At 36.8% G+C, this 19,045-nt stretch overlaps 1 protein-coding gene across 1 annotated transcript in view; it reads right to left on the bottom strand.

Moving 5' to 3' along the window:
- Positions 1-858: 858 nt before the first annotated feature.
- Positions 859-19,045, bottom strand: part of TRPA1 (transient receptor potential cation channel subfamily A member 1) — a 37,479-nt gene continuing 19,292 nt past the window's right edge. Inside the window, exons 15-27 of the mRNA XM_008631375.2 lie at positions 18,764-18,857; positions 18,092-18,151; positions 17,059-17,157; positions 16,179-16,249; positions 15,617-15,764; positions 14,929-15,018; positions 14,526-14,695; positions 12,320-12,449; positions 12,013-12,195; positions 11,022-11,090; positions 4,412-4,522; positions 3,809-3,906; positions 859-1,977 (exon numbers count right to left, since the gene is read on the bottom strand). Of these exons, the coding sequence (XP_008629597.2) occupies positions 1,746-1,977; positions 3,809-3,906; positions 4,412-4,522; positions 11,022-11,090; positions 12,013-12,195; positions 12,320-12,449; positions 14,526-14,695; positions 14,929-15,018; positions 15,617-15,764; positions 16,179-16,249; positions 17,059-17,157; positions 18,092-18,151; positions 18,764-18,857 (1,555 nt within the window). The 3' untranslated portion in view covers positions 859-1,745. The remainder of the gene's footprint in view (positions 1,978-3,808; positions 3,907-4,411; positions 4,523-11,021; positions 11,091-12,012; positions 12,196-12,319; positions 12,450-14,525; positions 14,696-14,928; positions 15,019-15,616; positions 15,765-16,178; positions 16,250-17,058; positions 17,158-18,091; positions 18,152-18,763; positions 18,858-19,045) is intronic.

Raw genomic sequence — 19,045 nt, 5'->3', positions numbered from 1 at the left:
AAAATAATTTATTTCTGTCATTCTATTTAAAATTGGAAAGGAAAACTTTTCTCAAATTGTAAGCTGAACATTCAGAAAAGCTGAGAGGCAGCTGTATAAAAAGGTCTCAAAGTTCTGTTTAAAGAGGCTCGAAAGGCTCAAAATTTTTGAGTGCTGACTCCTTTGCTTGTGCTGTAACCATACTACTGTTCCTCTTCACTCAAAATGCATTTAGGTCCAATTTTCTTACCCAAAAGTGCTATCACTCACTGCCATCTAGTGTTAATGGCACAGACTGTCAGGAATTTAAAATTACCTTTGTTATTACATTTTTCAAGTTCGGCCCTATCCTGAGAACCTGGGCATTCCTTCTACTGACAGAGGGAGCAGTGCAGAAAACCTCAACAATTTATTCACAGGAATAGATCTCACTTTAGGGGCCACAACAATTTCAGAGACTATGGTTATATTTTTACTTTTTCTGCTCTGACTCTGCTTACATGTTCTCTCCCTGTTTCGCAGTGTCACACCAAGCTTGGCCCTGGAGCAGAGCTGCTCCTCCAGCAGTCTCCTCCTTTCTCTATTTTATCTGGCCAGGATTTAAAGTCTCTCTCTGGGATAGAGCAGTTGGGTGAGAAAGAATTTTGCCTACTGAACATCCATAGCAATTTTAAGGCACAAGTCGCACTAATTTACAGTGCACCTTCCAGTGTTTTCTGAAGACTGGACAAGTTCTGTACAGTGTGAGTTACCTTCTAGTGACTACCTTTTAAATAAACAGGAATGATAATTGGTTTTTAATGAGAAGAATTAATGTATACTAAGTTGTTAAAGAAAACGTCTGAATTCAAAAGCAGACCACAGAGCCTTACCACCATGTATAGTCATAATTAGTTTATTAGCACTGGTTTTGAAACAAATATATTTGGGTACTTAAACACATTTTAATTCATGTTTATTTCTAAATTTAATATATTACCATATATTACATAATGCACTGAATATTCAGTAAATGAATAATAAAACCAAAGCGCGGATTAAAGTAGCAAGATCAGTTTTAGGTTATTGGAAAGGCCAAAATCACATTAGCAGTATAAGAACAGCAAGTTGTAAATGACTAATATTAAACATGTCGTTCTAATAAAGCTATATGCATGCTAGTACAAATGATCCCTCTGTGAATTGCTTCCACTTATCTATAAAAGAAAGCAGTTTTTCCCTTACATTACAACTTCATGACCCTTTACTTCCTACCTTTCAGGCCTGATCCTGCAGTCCCTACTCAGCAAAACTTCCAACACACTCTGTCAGATCAGTTTGGTACTTTTCCTTAAGCTACACAAAGTCCATTGGCTCTCTCCAAACAGCTGAATACTAAATTACTAGAATCTAATTTCTAAAAATTTAGAAATTGTAAAAATACTTGTAACAGAAAATAATGTAATTACATACAGACCTAAGTGTACTAGGGACAAATCCAGGAACAGATCTAGACAGAAGCCTTGGGAACTGCCAGGACAGCAAGGTTGACCTCTGTTGAGTTAGGCACTTTCCTGATTAGCCACTCACTTTTAGGATCACAGTTTTGGATGTAGACATCTCCAGTCTCCTTAAATAATGTTTTGAGCACCTGCATCCTGGTTTTGGATCTGGCCTTTTTTATACTTGAGTACATGATGTATCACATTAACATTATGCAAAGACGATAAGAGAAGTGACCCTAAGGTAGAACAAAATGATAATACAACAAGATATCATAGTCAAGTCTAGAAGAAGCTATTGTTCTTTTCTGTGCTTGGGTTAGGCACACTTGTTTTAACAGCTTTTAACACTGTATCCCATTTACTATTCTTGTGCTCTAACTGCCTTTTCCTAAATTTGTGCTGAAATAGATCATTGCTGTCTTCATCTTCAGCCTCTGACACTATCTCCATTTTTTGGATAATCAGTTTAATGAGGTCATGCTGCTTTTCCAACAATGTTGATATATCTTTGAGCCTAAAAAGCAAACAAACAAACAAATATGCATCAGGCTTTGTCATTTGATTTCAAAGGACATTTAAGTCATTAAAATTACAGATGCAAAAATTGACAGTACTTCACACTTCTGACAGTACTTAACTAAACTGTTCTGCTAACAAGGACTATCATCTAGAATACATTTAATTCTTCAAGCTGAAGTACTTATCCATGTTACAGGAAACAGGATTAAAGAACAAATCCATGGTTCTTGAGAAAAGTAACTCAATATATAGTTAAGGTAGAAGCAATTGAACTCTCAAAATAAGGTTGTTGACTGTTCTATCAGAAGTTTTTCCTATTGACCTATTTTCTGGTCTGGCAAGGAAAAGGACAGAGTTGCAATAGCAATTAAGCAACCAAAACATTTAGTGAAATTCACAACTACTTTTACAGCATATGAGAAATACTGATGAGGCCCTAACTGTTCTCTCTCAAAGTGCTATCCAAAGTGCAATTGATGCAATTAAGTAGTTAATCTAAGTTAGAATCACACATACATAACACAGTATCTGTTATCTTTAAAGAAACAATGAAAGAAATAGGAAATGTGTCTAGAAACTGTCTTTATAAAACTACCAAACAGGCATTTTGAAAATCTACTTTTCTGAAAGTCTAGACTCACTAAATTACAACATGAAATCTCATGACTGAAAAGGCTCTTTGTGAAGAACAGTTGGGGGGCTATAGACATAGTTAGGGTTTTTTTCTTCATTCGTTTGGTTTGGGTTTTTTTAAACAAGAAATGGTAACAGATGTTAAAATATATGAAAATCAGAAGAATAAAAATACAAAACAAAAGAAAACCCCACCCCAAACCAAAACCCAAAAATATATACACCCAGCACTGACTGACACTAGCTCCAGCAGCAACTGAACTCTGTTTTGAACTCTGATAATAAAAACATACTGGCAACATAGTAAGAGTTTTCGGTCAATATTTTCAGAGTAGTAAAAATAACTTTCCATAATGATATTGTCACAAGTTATTCTATTGCAAAGAATTTTATAAAATTATAGTTTTCTTCCTTCTCTGTAGCAAAAAAATCCCAACCAAGAAAGAATCTGTTTCATGCTGTTTTATAATATATTGATGTAGTATGCATTTGAAGAAAGACTTGCTAAGTCCATGATTTGCCCATATCTGTAGGGTGTAGTCTCACCCTCCTTCAACTCTTGCTTAGTTTTTCATGCAAAAAAAATACTCAATCTGAATCTGTGCAGGAAGACAAAAATTTGGTAGGTTAAATAAAAAAGGGAAAGAAAAAAATGGAGAGAAAAAAAGTGCATAGGAAAGTGAGACTGAGTGAGAAAGAATACGTTTTTCTAGCTGTACATTCACAGAAAACTTTTTTTGAAACCATTCGTATGGATACGTTGGTACGATGAATAAGTCAAGAAAGTACAAAGAATGCCTTCCAAGCCTTTGGGAAACAGGATTTGTTCAAGGGAGAATCAAGACACCAATCCATTTCTGGGGAAGCAATCTGAATCTGATTTACTATCAGACCAGCGGAAAGTCAGTAACAGATTGCATATACTTGCAAACCAACTGGAATGACATCACTTGGGAGTTCCAAATAACTCTTGAAAAGCTCCATACACAAATCTCTAAAATGAAAATGCATCTTCCCCATTACTTCAGATTACACTAATGAGCAACAAGCTGTGTTGGTTTGGGCTGGGGAACATGGAATGTAACTTTTTTCTTACGTACAGTATGGAGCTTTAGAATGCTTTTTAAAATAGAAGTATGTTTGTAATATTTGCTCTACTTGTTTTTACATCAGTAAAATATCACAAAAAATACCTGTATTTCTGCTTCAGAACTTCCAATTCTAGTGTTGTATCAGGGCTCTGCGCATATGTGGTAGAGTCCTCACACCCAAAGCAATATTGGAACACGCTCTAAACAAAACATGGAACCAAACTTAAATAGATCCTATAGTCTGACAATAGATTAAATAAGTGAATGGTAAGTCTTCACACAGTGTTAAAACTGAAAAGAATTTCTGTTATGATGTTATTTTTTTATATATTAAAACATTTGTTTTTCAAAATTTGTTTTATAAGAAAATTCAGTCTATCAACAGCAGCTGAAATGCAAGTAAACAAATAAAAGAAGAAAAGCCAAAAGGGAGTAATTCTAATTTTTATCTGAACATCTTTTGTAGCTTGTCTCACTTAATAAAGTTACAGTTCACAGAATATTCAAACACTAATTATATCTGAATACCGTTGCACTCAAACTGATTTATCATTTTCATTGACCTTAGTCAAGGTCTAATCACAATTCCCTTGATGTCAGTTAATGATTGAGTCTTATTAACACAATGTCTTCAGCAATGGGTGTACAAAGTTAATCATATCCCTTTTTGGTAAGAATTCTTCTATGTAATATTCACCATCTTACCATAAATCCACAGTATCTTGGCCTGTTGGGATATACAGTGATTGATTCCTGGTCCACCCGACTTAAGAACCAAAATGGCAGCTTCTTCTCTAAGTTGGTGTGAAGATTAACCTAAATGTAGTTTTGCATTTAAAATGAGATATGTTTATGTGAAAATAACCATCATGCCATTATATTCAATTCCTTACTGCACTACTGTGGAGTAGTTCTCCACGCTGCAAACAGTGGTATAACATTTGAATAGTCCAGCCCAGACATTAAAACTACATAGTCATACCAGAATTGAGTATCTTAGCAGAATTAATTACCCCACATAGATGTGCACTCTTTTAACTAATGACAATTTAGTATAGCAGAATGAATTTTGTGTCCTTTTGATTTTTGTGTACCTTCTTTCCACTGCATAAATTCTCTACTTATGAGGGGCCGCTACGGCCCCTCCCCCACAACCTGTGCTGCTGCCACCACGGGCAGGGGCAGCAGGTGGGGGGGTGGGAGGGGGGGAAAGCAGCTTTGGCAAAGCCCCTGACAATAAAAGAAGAGGCGGGGTGGCCGTGGTGACCATGGATGGCACAGGCGTTCCCGTCGGCTTCTGGTTGGATGCCCCCTTGTCTCTGTTTCCCGCTTTCCACAGGTCACCCCTGGGTGGGAGGGACCGAGGTGAGGAGACAGCCAGTGTGTGCAGCCCACAGCACCACTCCTGGGTGTGGAGCCGGAGGGCAGAACCTTCCACGGAGAGGGCTGGGAGGGGACCTCTCACAGAGGGAGTGGCATCCCTCCCGCTCTCAGGTCCTTGAGTCTCCATGGCATGCGGGGGGACTGGCTCAGGAGATGATGTCATTGAAGCGAGCAGGGCCAGGGACTGCCTAGCTCCTATGATGAAGCAAGTCGTGGTCAGTGATTTGTAGTGCCAGGACTGGCCAAGGAAGATCTAACACAGCAGATTCAGTGGAATCAGAGAGCTCTTGCTCAGGTAGCTCTTCAAAAGGGGAAGATGAAATAATAGCTGCTTTAAGCAGTCGAAAGAGGGGAAAGATAGCGAGAAGAGCCATAAGCGAATGTAGTCCAATAGCCAAACGTACTAGGTCAAAAAGGGAAGAACCATCTGCAAGCCCCTTTGAGGCAAGCAGTTGGCAATCAGGGACCCATCTATATAAAAGTTACGTACTGTCTCGTAGAGTTACAACAATGGAAGGCCACCTTTGGAAAATATAAAGAAAACCCAGATAAAGTAGCTAATTTGGTAGGTAGGGCAATTAACACACAAAACCCTGACTGGAGTGATTTGAAATCTATGACGGACACATTTCTTGATCCCACTGAGAGAGAGATGGTTAATAAAGCTATTATAAATCCTTCAGAGGCAAATATAGCAAGCAGGGCAATACAAGGTACGGTTACTGAAATTTTTCCAATGGATAATCCAGGGTGGGACCCAAATATGCCAGAACAGATGGCAAGATTAAAACGATATCAAAATCTCACAGTATATGGGTTAAAACATGGTGTCCCTAAAGCTCTTAATTGGTCAAAACGCTACAAAGTAAAGCAAACTTATGATGACTCTCCCACTGATTTTTTAAATAGTTTAAGAGAAGCTGCTATCAGATATACAAACCTAGATCCTGATTCAGCTGAGGGGAAAACACACCTAGTTCTCTTGTTTATGGGTCAAGATACAAACAATATAAGAAGAAAGCTGCAAAAATTAGATGGGGTTCAAGACATAAGTAAATTGTCAGAAGTAGCCTGGAAAGTGTATTGGGACAGAGACCCAAGTGACAAAGTTAGACACCATCCTAGCAAGAGGGTTATTCAGGAGAAGCCACCCAAGAGAACTTCCCCTATGGACAAAGATCAGTGTGCCTATTGCAAGAAAAATGGACATTGGAAAAGTGACTGTCCAATGTTGAAGAAGAAACCTCCAGTTCCCCAACTCACAGTGGGACAAGACTTGTACTCATAGTGATGGGGACTGAAGGCTCTTCCCCCAGCAGAGCCTTCGGTTATAGCTAAACTGGGAAAAGATGATATCGAATTTGTGGTAGACACCAGAGCAGCATATTCTGTATTAAATACTTTAGAAGGGAAACTAAGTCAAGATACTGTTCATGTTGTTGGGGCAACAGGGGTAACTGAAACATGGCCTTTCTTCTAACCTTTGAAATTTAAACTGGGGAAGCACTGGGTAACTCACCAATTCCTTTATATGCCTAATTCCCCTAAACCATTGCTGGGGAGGGATTTACTGGAGAAATTGGAAGCTGAAATTAAATTCAAAAAGGAAAGGGTGTACAAGTTATAATTCCTGAACCTAAATTTGTCGAAGTTGCCGCACTTTTTACAGATGTGGTGAAATCCTCATCGAAGCTGAAAATGCTGTCAATCCAATTGTGTGGGCCAGTGATGTCCCAGGAAGATCCAAACAGGCAGAACCAGTGAGCATTGCACTCAAACCAGGAGCTACACCGGTAAGGCAAAAACAATACCCTTTGAAATCAGAAGGTTGTAGAGGATTGGCACCTATAATTGAAAAATTCCTCCAACATGGGCTATTAGTGCAAGTGGAGTCCAGGTATAACACCCATCCTTTCAGTAAAGAAAGCTGATGGTAAGAGTTATCTATTAGGGCAAGATTTAAGAGCAATTAACAAAATTACAGAGTACATACACTCAGTTGTAGCAAACCCCTATACTCTTTTGACCACAGTGACAGATGAATTAGGGTGGTTTACTGTTGTAGACCTGAAGGATGCCTTTTTCTGCATTCCTGGGCATAAAAACAGCTAGGATCTCTTTGCTTTTGAGTGGGGAAATCCCGAAACAGGGAGGAAAAGTCATCTTACTTGGACAGTCCTACCCCAGGGTTTCAAGAATAGCCCAACAATATTTGGAAACCAGCTAGCAAAGGAATTGGAAGACTGGAGGAGACAAGAGCCAGGAGGGGTTATTCTTCAATATGTTGATGACATCTCGATTGCAGCTAAAACGCAAGATGACTGCATCCAGCTCACTGTAAGCTTAAGCTTTTTGGGACTGAGTGGGTACAGAGTTTCTAAAGACAAGGCACAGATTGCTAAGGAAGCAGTAGTTTATTTGGGACTTGAGATCTTTTGTGGACACTGACAGCTCAGCAAAGAACGGAAAGAAGCCATCTGCTGTCTTCCAGAGCCCCACACCGTGATAGAGATGCAAGCTTTCCTGGGAATGGTTGGGTGGTGCAGACTGTGGATACCAAACTACGGATTACTGGTAAGGCCCCTGTATGGAGCATTAAAAGCAGCAGAAAAGGGAATCATTACATGGACTGAGAGCACAAAATCCGCATTTAAACAGCTGAAACACTCTCTAATGTCAGCTCCAGCACTGGGTTTACCAGACTTAACTAAAGCTTTTGAACTTTTTACACATGAGAGACTCAATGTGGCATTGGATGTATTAGCACAGTGCCTCAGAAGCCAACGGAGGGGCCTACTTTTCCAAACAGCTAGACAATATTAGCCAAGGATGGCCTGAGTGTTTGAAGGCTGTGGTGGCTACTGTCACCTTGATTCAAGAGGCCTGAAAACTCACCCTTGGACAACATTGTAGTGTATGTGCCACACGCACTAGCACTAGTATTAGAACAGAAAGGAGGACATTGGCTGTCTGGCAACCAGATGCTTAAATATCAGTCACTGGTGTTGGAGCAGAATGATGTTACCTTGAAAACAACTTCTGTTGGTAACCCTGCCATGTTTCTGTCCTCTGCTTTAACTGACAATGTGCCTGAGCATGACTGCAGACAATCGAGGAGGTCTATTCCAGCAGAGCAGACCTGAAGGATGTGCCCCTAGAGAAGCCAGACTGGGAGCTGTTTACAGACAGGAGCAGCTTAATGAGAAATGATAAACGAATGACAGGTTATGCAGTTAACAACCCAGGACAAGGTGATCAAGGCAAAGGCCCTGCCAGCAGATGTGTCATCACAGAAAGCTGAACTGACTGCGCTGACAAGGGCCCTGGACCTGAGCGAAGGAAAGAAAGTAAATATATGGACTGACTCTAAATATGCGTTTCGTGTTTTCCATGCCCATGGAGCCATCTGGAAGGAGAGAGGACTGTTGAACACTCAAGGTAATCAAATCAAACACGCTGAACAAATCTTTGCCCTCTTAGAGAGCATCAAAAGACCCACAGAAGTAGCTATCATGCATTGTAGGGGTCACCATAAAGGGAAAACCACTCCAGAACTGGGAAATCACTTTGCTGATGAAACAGCAAAAGGAGTTGCAGAAAAAAGGTATTCTTGCAGTAATTCCACAAAAAGAGATTGATTTTTCAGGGTTCACCCCAAAGTATGACCAGGCAGACCACAAGTTAATCAAGTCTCTTAAGGCTGAGATCATAGAAAATGGATGGCCTGTTATACCAGTGAATCAGGTTGTAGTCCCACCTCTAATCCTTCGAGAGCTAGCTCGAAGAGAACATGCAAGCACACATTTCAGGGTTGAAAATCTTTTGAAACACCTGAAAAAGGTAGTAATAGGAAAGGGAATGGCATATGTACAATCAGTAGCGAGCAAGTGTGAAATCTGCTGTAAAAACAATCTTGATACAAGGAAAAGAGTTGTGTTAGGAGTAACAAAGGCAGGGGATCTTCCTGGAGATTACTGGCAAGTAGATTTTGCTGAGTTACCACGCAAAGAAGGATACAGGTACATACATTCAGTGGATGGCCTGAAGCTTATCCCTGTCGCACTAACACAGCCAACGAGGTGGTGAAAGTTTTTGCTTAATCATGTAATACCGAGGTTTGGGGTTCCTTTGGGTATGGCCCCAGACAGGGAACCACATTTTGTTGCAAATGTGATTCAGGAGGTTAGTCAGATTTTGGGAATTGCTTGGGATCTGCACACACCTTACAGACCCCAAGCAAGTGATAAAAGTCGAACGCATGAATGGAACCTTTAAAGTACAAATCAGCAAAATTTGTCAAGAGACATCCATGACATGGGTTCAGGCCTTGCCTATAGCTTTGCTGAGGATCTGCATACAACCAAGGTGGAGGGATAACATCAGTCCCTATGAAATATTGTATGGCAGGCCATATCAAATTCCACATGTTCCAGGTGAAATTCACATGAGGGAGAAACTTGATTTACAGAGATATCTGATGGCTTTAGGTTCCACTTTGCAGAAGCTCCAGAATTACATCGTCTTATCCAGACCCATAGAACTGGACACCCCTGCACATCCCTTCCAGCCTGGAGACTGGGTCTGTGTTAAGTGGTAGGACAGTGATCCTCTACAGGCCAAGTGGAGAGGACCATTCCAGATTTTGCTGACCACCCTCACTGCAATCAAAGTCGCTGGCAAAGGACCCTGGATTCACTAGTCCAGAGTAAAGAAGGCTTCTGCTCCTGAAACAACTGAGAAAACAGAGACTGAAACAAACAAAGATGATGTAGTTTAAATGATTACTTTCCTGTGCTTGTTATCTACACAGTTGGTAACCTGACTCAGGTTTGGAACCAAAATTTGTATATGATTCTAGTCCAAAGTGTATCCAAAGACATTCATTTGGATACAGAGCTAACAAATGACATGGAAACCAAAGTGGAAATATCAGCAAAATTTGTTTACAATTTGAGAACCAACTCAGATCTTATGTTAGACAGTATTCAAAGATAACACACTGAGCTCTGATTATATCTTCCACACCCTGACTTCATGGTTACCAAACTGGCCCTGGATTAAAGAGTTGTTCGTAGTAGTTGTAATTATAATTCTTGTGTATAATATACTATTGTTAGATGTATACTGCTTTTAGAGTAGATATTTAGAATATTTAGAATAGAGTCTCAACAAGGTAGAGGCCTTGCCAAGCCTCTAAAGGGGAGGAATGATGCCTTAAGTTTTAACTTTTATATTTTTCAAATCCTGCACTGCTTAATGGGTAACTCTGAAGTTTCATGTGGCCTGTTAACTACTCTTCTCTCCTGCTGGTTAGACATATAAGCCTCTCAAGGTTTGCTCTTCAAGGACACCAGGCCCCAAAACAGGTAAACCAAAGCCTAGAGGGGGGGCAAACTTGGAGTAATTACATCATTAACTGAAGTTATAATTGGAGAATTAACCCTGATATGCAAATCAACCAAACTTATAAAAGTGTGAAGAACCTGTGACCCAAGGTCCATCTTGGGAGTAGCCTCTTGACTGCCCAGGGTGTATCTTTGAAGGCCCTTCAAATAAATACCTACTTTTATTCTCTTATTTTTGATTAGCCTCTGTTTTTTAGGTGGCCACCTCAAGGCATCAAGACAACTCTGCGATTTCAAGCATTGCAGTTACTGATTTTGTGACTCTGCTTTTGGGAAAACTCAGAATTTCTTTAACTGATGGTTGAAAAATTCCTTAAAAATGCATTTGCTTGTACACTTCTGGGGCAATGACTCACGAGTGAGAATGAGATTAAGAATAAGGTGCCGTGTTCACCAGTTTGCTTTACAGGTATCCTAAGATAGTTAGGAATGTGATGACAAATCAACTATTTAAATTCTAGCAATGTTAGTGTTCTAGCAGTGATATGTACTTCCAATATTTGATGCTTCCACAGTATGTTACTCACCTGCATTGCAATCCTTTTGAGTGCAGCATATTTCTGCACTTCAGCGATATCCCCAACAGCCAAACCAATCTAGAAAAAAGAAAGATTTCACTATCTATTTTTTCATAGTCTGTGATTTCAATTGTATTTCTCATTCACATTTAAATAAAAAAGATATTCTAGAGTTAAATTATTTTGTCACTTGAATTTGGAAACATTTTTTGCATATTTGGAAATATTTGTATCAATAAATGCAGAGAGTGTTTTTACTGACAACACTCTGTCTGTTGGTAAGGCACTAAAGAGCTACTTTTATCAAGAATAACATCCCTTCTTTTTGATTCTTCATTACTGCTGTAATCTTAAGAAAACTGCTGATCTCTTGATTAAGTAAAATCATGGCAGCAATAAACAACTTTTAAAAACATGAGCTATTTGATTTTTTATTGCTCAGCTCATATGAATACACTGTTTCCTAAAAAACATTATGTTCAATGGAACATGGCTGAGGATATATTACATATTTTCCCCCTTTCTCACCATTATCACATTTTCTGATTCTTTATGTTCAGATCAGACTTGTTAGTCAGTTCTAACACTACTTGCTGTTTTGTGTGCAATGAAGATCTGAGTTTGGGCTTTATTTTTTCTTTTTTAAATTATTATGGTTAGTGCTAGGTTATGATATAACAAGGGATTGAACAAAAATCATTGTTCCCCAATTTTCTTTATCAAGACCTCAGAATAATACACTGCAGCTCCAATTCAAGTTCCACCACAGTTACTACCTAAAGATATACAAAATAATCCTGCAGGAGTGAGCCATGGGAAACTACTTAGAACTGCAAACTGGATGGAAAACAAGTGCAGAGAATGGCAACATTTTAATATGTTACTGAAAATATTGGTTAAATAATGAAGGGCTGTCACTTACTGAAGTAACTCTATATACTAGAACTCTCTATATACTTGTGTTTAACCACTTTTGCATATTAATAAGTAGCTTACTTACTAGCAAGTTCATAAGAAGGATTGGAATTAGCAAGGTAAATATAATGAGAACCGTGTAACTAAGGAATGGATATGGCAATTCATTGCTTAGTAAAGGATCAAGGAATGCATCATGGTAATTTATGTCTCCCAGCATCATTGCGAATGTCTTCATTACGGAAAGCAGAGGTGTGCTGTATGTTTGCTGCAAAAAGAAAGAGCAAAATAAAGAAAAAACCCAACTGATGAAATTTTAAAATAAAGTCTTGAGATGCTTTAGACCAAGAATATTTATAATGATAAAAACTTAACTATATTATTGAACTAACCTGTGAACCCAAAAGGACAAAGAAACTCAGCCCAAAGGCCAGTATCAGGAAAAAGAAAACCACAGCAATCCGAATCAAAGTCCTCAAAATTTCCCAGAACATCACAACATAGATTCCATAGTTCTCAAATCTAGGTAATAAGTAAAAATAAAGATATAGAATCAGTCATAGAATCACTTCATTTGGAAAAGACTTTTAAGATAACCATCTCCAGCCATTAATCTAGCACTGCCAAGTCTTCTCCTAAGCCATGAAATACTGAAGTTAGAATCCCTTGCAGTGATTTATGTAAGGCAGTAAGTAATGCCAATTTTCATCTGTGGAAAGAGACTGCCTCTCTGAGAAATTCTGTGATGGTAACAAACCTGTTCTACTTTCACATCCAAAAGAGTGCACGTGATTCTACTTCCAGCAAGCTTATTTTTTAATGCACAAGAACAATTTTTAGATAGTATTTTTCATGGATAAAATTTATTCTCTTCATAGGCATAGATAGTACAATATTGTGCCACTTTTGCATTCAGAATAACAACATTAGCAAATTATCCAACTTTTTTCTGCTTCTCGAAGCAAATTAGCAACCAGAAGAAAGGACAACTGGCACCATAATCCATGTAGCAGCCACACACCTGATTTAAAAGATTTCACTGTTTACAAGATGTGAAATAAACTACATATCTGTAGTTTTATTGCAATACAAAGTATGAAAAACAAACAAACAAAAAGAAACACATTGCTCAGGAAGAGAAGGGGAATAGCTTAATTTTAAGACACCTGTGTTTCCAACAACAGTCTGTCACCTGGCAAGCCTCCCCTATTCTTAGCTAACACAAAAACTAAATCTCAGAACAGGAGTTATCATAAAGCAGATTAAATTACTTTTTCTTTCAAACCTGAACGTGGGAATTTATGTTCTCTCTGAAATCCAGGATCCAAGAGATTTTTTATGCTAGTACAGTAGCAACTGTGAAAATCCCTCCACATGATTTTCACTCTGAAATATTATGTGCAAGACTGAAAAGGTCAAGCTAGAAATAAAGCAAACATGATCTTCTCTTACTTGTTAGGCATTTATCAGGCAAAATTCAATTGAAGTCAATGGAATCACAGGTTGCCTTGGGAAAATACAGCCTGAATGAGTTAGAAAAATCATGTGTAGAGTTCTATTGCTACACACTTGAAAAAATAGTCAGGCATTTCATTGAGCAGCAGAAGGAAGGTTGCGCAATCATCTGTTTACTTTTCGCTGTGTAGGTTCAATGCTCATTTTGCCCAGAGCAGACAGGACACGCCCATTCATTACTCCTCTAAGATCAGACCCAGCCAGGACAAGGTTTGCAGCAGAGGCAATGCCATAAAGGCACTCTCTTTGACATTAACTCTGTTTACAAACCATGTCCTTAAACATCCCTACTATACTAAAACAATCCCAAAATTAATCACCAAATGTTGTGTTGTCTGTCTGCAAGACTGCATGGGGGTGATTAGTGCATATATACAATAAGGCTTGGAAGAACATTTATGCAGTGTTATCACATGCAGTCCTGCTCAGGCACAAATGCATTTAATTTTTTAGTCTTAAGCACTACACCCACATTATTTTTTTCCTCCACCCAGCTCTCCTGCAGTTTATAACTCTTGGACACTATTGTGCCAGTGACAACATTTAAGATAATTAAGGGCAATAAACAGATGTCATGTCAACTGAAGAAATAATATCATTCACTGCAATTCTTTTACAGGACACTATGGTATAGAGAAGCGAGATGTGCCACTTAATGAGTAAAATGACAAAAGAATTTTCCTTCTCCCAGGTATTACCCATAAAAACCTAACTTCCTTATGCCTCTCATAATTCATATTTTTCTGGGTTTTTTTAGTCAAAGTCTATACAGTGTAACAAAAGATGATTTTTAAAAGATACAATTAAGCATTGCTTTGCTTAATTAACATTAAAATAAGTATTGTTGTTTCTATAGCTGCTGTAACAAATGCTGTGATGCTCTACATGAAAAACACTGAAAATGACTTTACAGTTCATCAGAGATTAAAAAATTCCTATGGTCCTAATCTGGAAACTTGTATAGTTTGAAAAAAATAAAAATACAAAATGGGACTGTCAAACTTGATCAGTCACAGTTTAGGATATGTAAAATATCCGAAAATATTAAAATATTTTATGGTAAAGCCCATAAAAAATTTTTACCGTTGAAGATAAAGCAAGAAGTTCATCCAAGACAAGTATACAGCAATTGCTCCACATTCCCACTGCAAATGAGCTGGTGTATTAATAAATAAAGAAGACACAAAAATTATGCTTGTAGTATATATGGTCCAGTCCAGTAGATTGGAGTAATCCAACAAATATTTCAGTTTCTAGGATTTAAGAGAAACAGGTTAATATTTACAAGTCATCCATCATTAAAGCAATGAATTCAATATGCTACTTAAATTATCTCCTCAGTTTTAATCTTTACATATATATATAAATTAAAAGGTGTAAATTCGCATTTCCCTTCTAATCAGGAAAAAATCAGATTAATTTCAATATCATACAAGCTTCCATGCAAGCACACTGTCTGATTAATGTTATTTCTCTATGTACTTACCTGCTGAATTAGCTGAAATATTTCTTTGCAGATGCCCAGTAAACTCATAATTAAAACTAAACACATACACACCCTGGTGAAGTATGAGTCCTGAAACAAAAATCAGAGCACAAAAGAAATTAGAAATTATTAAAGGAATGTTCATTTCAGCTCTACCTATTATATATACATTATATTGCCAAGTTAAGCAACTCAGTTAGCTTGTGCCATATAAACTTATTACTATCTAAATTCTGTTTTACTAATATTTATTGTGAAATCCTCGTACTGGATTGGGCTGCATATGTGATTCTCATGATTTTTTCATGTATCAGGATATCTTCATGAACCTTTTATAACCCTTGAGTTTATTTTATTTTGCATTTCTACTAGCATATCCTTTTTGAGTTCCTGTTTCAGTTCTATGCCTTTTCTCTCATGTGAATCATTTTTCTTCAATATTAAACAAATATTATTCACTTCAGAGAAAAAGCTGAAGTAACCATGTGTAAATTTCTCAGAAAAAAGTAAAAACAAGAAATGAGAACTGAAAATTATATAAAAAGGTTGCTGCTGAATGCTTCGAAATACACACTTTAATTCTATTCCTTAGAGTTGCTAGATCATAAATTAATCTAAAAATTATTTAAATAATGTTATCATTTTGCTATAAAAATCCTAAACATATTGTGACTACTAATAAAAGTACCTCATATTCTAATGGTCTTGCTTCATAGAGCTCTGTTCCATTCTGAGGTCTTATTGGTTGTATGTGAGTGACCAGAAGAGTCAGTGGGATGAGACCAAGAGAATATATGCCTAAATTCATTAGATGTGCTCGAAACCCATAGGCCATCCTTGAAAGTGAGAATGTTAAAGTTACAACACTTTACAAATTTAGAAGAGCATGCATTCAAATTTAACAGCCAACAATGTCTTCAAGATGAGGAAATAAACATTTCTTGAAATGTCCCTTTGTGATGAATGTGTTCATCACTTATGTGGACTAAAGTGTATTTGCCATTTGTTTCTTCCATTTTTAACTTGGCAACCTTAATTTATATTTTTGCAATAATTAGGAAACAAAGATAGTAGTTTTCTTTGTTGTAAGTATCAAAAAATCTTTACCAAATGCTAAGTTACTCTTTACAGAAAAGACATTTGCTCAGTCTACTCTATAAATATGCACATTTTATTAAACAACTTTCGGGCACAATAGTCTTTATCTTGACATGCAGTGTTATATTTTATGTACATTAAAATAGACCAACCATTTCATAAGCAAGTATTCTTTACACACAGGATGACTGAGTAGCTCCATGCGATTGTGGCGCACCATGGCCTAAAAAACACAAGTAGAGAAGGATCCAATTTAATTCATCTAGGTAAGCAAAGTGATTACAAAACTGGATAGGCCACCTTTTTCACCTGAATATTAGCCTAATGGAAAGTAAAATGTGTGTAAGATACGGCAAAGTTCTTTTGATTAAGTACTCTGGGGCAAACCCATCACTATCTTGCCCTCCCTGCCTGCTAAGGCATTCAGGTTCTCAGCTGTGGCTCTGTTAGTCTATTTCAAGCTTAAAAAAATTATACAGACTATTTTCAACTATACCTGTGAGACCACACTTTTAAGTTTAATAAGAAAATATTTATTTATTTATTATTAGTCAGTGCAACAACTAATTGCCAACAGCTATCCCAAAATGTAAGCATATTAAGCCAGAAAGTTTGTTGTATAAACATTTTCTGACAAAGAATGAGAGAACAGATTGACAATGCAAAAAACCAGCAAATTTGTTTGGGGGCACAATAAGTATTTTGCAATTAGCATATGAAACAAATCAGCTTGTCAGGTTTTTCAGTGCCTTACATTCCAGTGCATGGTCACCACAATGACTGGAGTGTGGTTTTCTTTGATGTACTACCTGCACATACAGCACATTCTCTTGAACAATCATAGCTTTATCTAAACCTAAAAGAATTTTTTTTTATTACTTAGATCTTTGGCCCATACTTAATTTCAATATACTTTTAATATACAGAGTTATGGGCTTTGGAGAAGAAATATTATGATGAAAAATTAAAACCTCTTGATTGTATCTGAACCAAGACAGCAGGCAATGATGTCAGAGTAAAACTAGAACTTACGTTTAAAGTGGTAAGTGGTTCATAGAAAATATCTTCACCATCCTTTACTTTCCTGTTAAGTGTCAAGGGACACTGAAGATATCGGAAGTTATATTCAATCTATATAACACACATACACCAGAATTTAAATATAATGCAAATTGTTATCTCAGTCTTAGATTATGTTCTTAGTACAAAAAGGCTGTCCTTTAGAGAAAAAAAAGCATATTGTGTCAAGGTAGTCAGAATCAAGATGTATATTCACCGTTAGCTGAACACATGCCATCAAGATACACATCTGTGACTGAAAGACATTTAAACAAACAGCCATTTTGAAATGTAAAACAAAAAGTGCACATTTCTTGCTAACACATTGCTATTAGCAACGATCATTTTCACAACTGTAATTTGTTTTAATGCCAACTTTAAAGAAAAGCTTGTCTTTAAAAGTTATATGGCTTTGATAATACAATATAAAGAAAATGCACAGTAGCAAAAAATTTGCAAGTTTTCTGTTAATGATGTGGACACAATCCAATATAATCATTGATAAGGAGGTTTTCAATATGGTTTCAAAGGTAATATAACATTCATGCCTCCATAGCATTGTTAAAAGCAATCTACTGCTTAAGATTTTGGAGAAGCATGTACAAAAAAAAGAAACGTTGAACTCTGAATCAATGATGACAACTGCACTACTTATTACAAGCATTCTTTTGATATGCATAAATAGATATTAGGTGTCTTCTCTCACTGCTATTTTGAAATACCCATAATCTCTGATACCCAGCCTGACTGCAAAAATTAACATAGCAAAGAAACCGTTTATGGATTGTAGAAGTTTAATGTCACACTTATTAAAATGTGTAAGCATGAAGATTACAGAAAATGAACTTCAAACCATTTACAGTCCAAAGGATAAAATAAGATCTGTTACCTGTGTTCTGTGTTAATATCTGAGATTCATCTGCAAGTGTTCCTTACATATTTGAACTTGACATATACATTAAAATATATGTACTGTGCACTCTCCCAGACCTTTTCATCTACTTACGTAGAAGTCTCGACTTGTCTTTTCCTCTGAAGACTCGATTATGCAGTTGTCCAACACCAGCTTTGTAGATGAACAGAAAAGTGAATTAAGGTGATATAGACAATGTTCAACAGAAAGAATGTGTTTGGACCAGAAGAAAATGACCGTCAAATACAACAATCACCTAACAGAAGTGATGATTCAATCAGATTTTGTGATGTATGTTTTGAAGGCATAAAATTCCAGAGTTTACATGTAGGAGTTAAATATAAACTATTCAGTTTACAAGGCTACATGCTAGTTTACAAATATGAAGGGTGAATAGTTTATAAATACATACATACCAAGTCACTTGCTATTTTAATAAAAAAACATTTCTGTAACATTTAGCAGTTAGCTGAGAGAGTGAAAATATCTCAGATGATTTTGAACCCAATTCACTTATGACTTTCATTAGATTTATACGTCTTTTTATATTACTTTTATAACTCCATTGATCTCAGGAAGCTAAGAACTTTTCTAATACTGAAGAACATAAACTCGACAATTAGAAACTATCACTAGAATAATATTAAATAATTCTGTGAACTTATTTCTATTTTATAATAATATGTATTAGTGAGGACAGCAAGCAGAAAAATCAATGCAGCACCAACTAAGGTTATTTTGTGAAGTCATGTGCAGAAAACTTACTTTAAATGAATCAGGAAGATACTCAACCATTTCCAGCAAAGGACACTTATTGGCACTGGAATAGTGAGAGAAAGTCACAACAGCTTCTTCCCATCTGCAAAAAATTATTTCAGATAATGCAAAATTATTTAATTGCTTCTGTTTTAAATTAACTACTTTTAGATTATTTGAGTTTTATTTAAGGTATTGAAAATCATAACATATAACAATTTTATGCACTATTAAATGGAAACTAAGCTGTTTCGGGAATAATTGAGTAATATTCTGGATGTTTCTGTAAGA

The sequence above is a fragment of the Corvus brachyrhynchos genome, unplaced genomic scaffold (assembly GCF_000691975.1).
Source record: "Corvus brachyrhynchos isolate BGI_N302 unplaced genomic scaffold, ASM69197v1 scaffold633, whole genome shotgun sequence".
NCBI lineage: Eukaryota > Metazoa > Chordata > Aves > Passeriformes > Corvidae > Corvus > Corvus brachyrhynchos.
The sequence above is the reverse complement of the archived record's forward strand: the minus strand, read 5'-3'. Positions and strand labels throughout refer to the sequence as shown.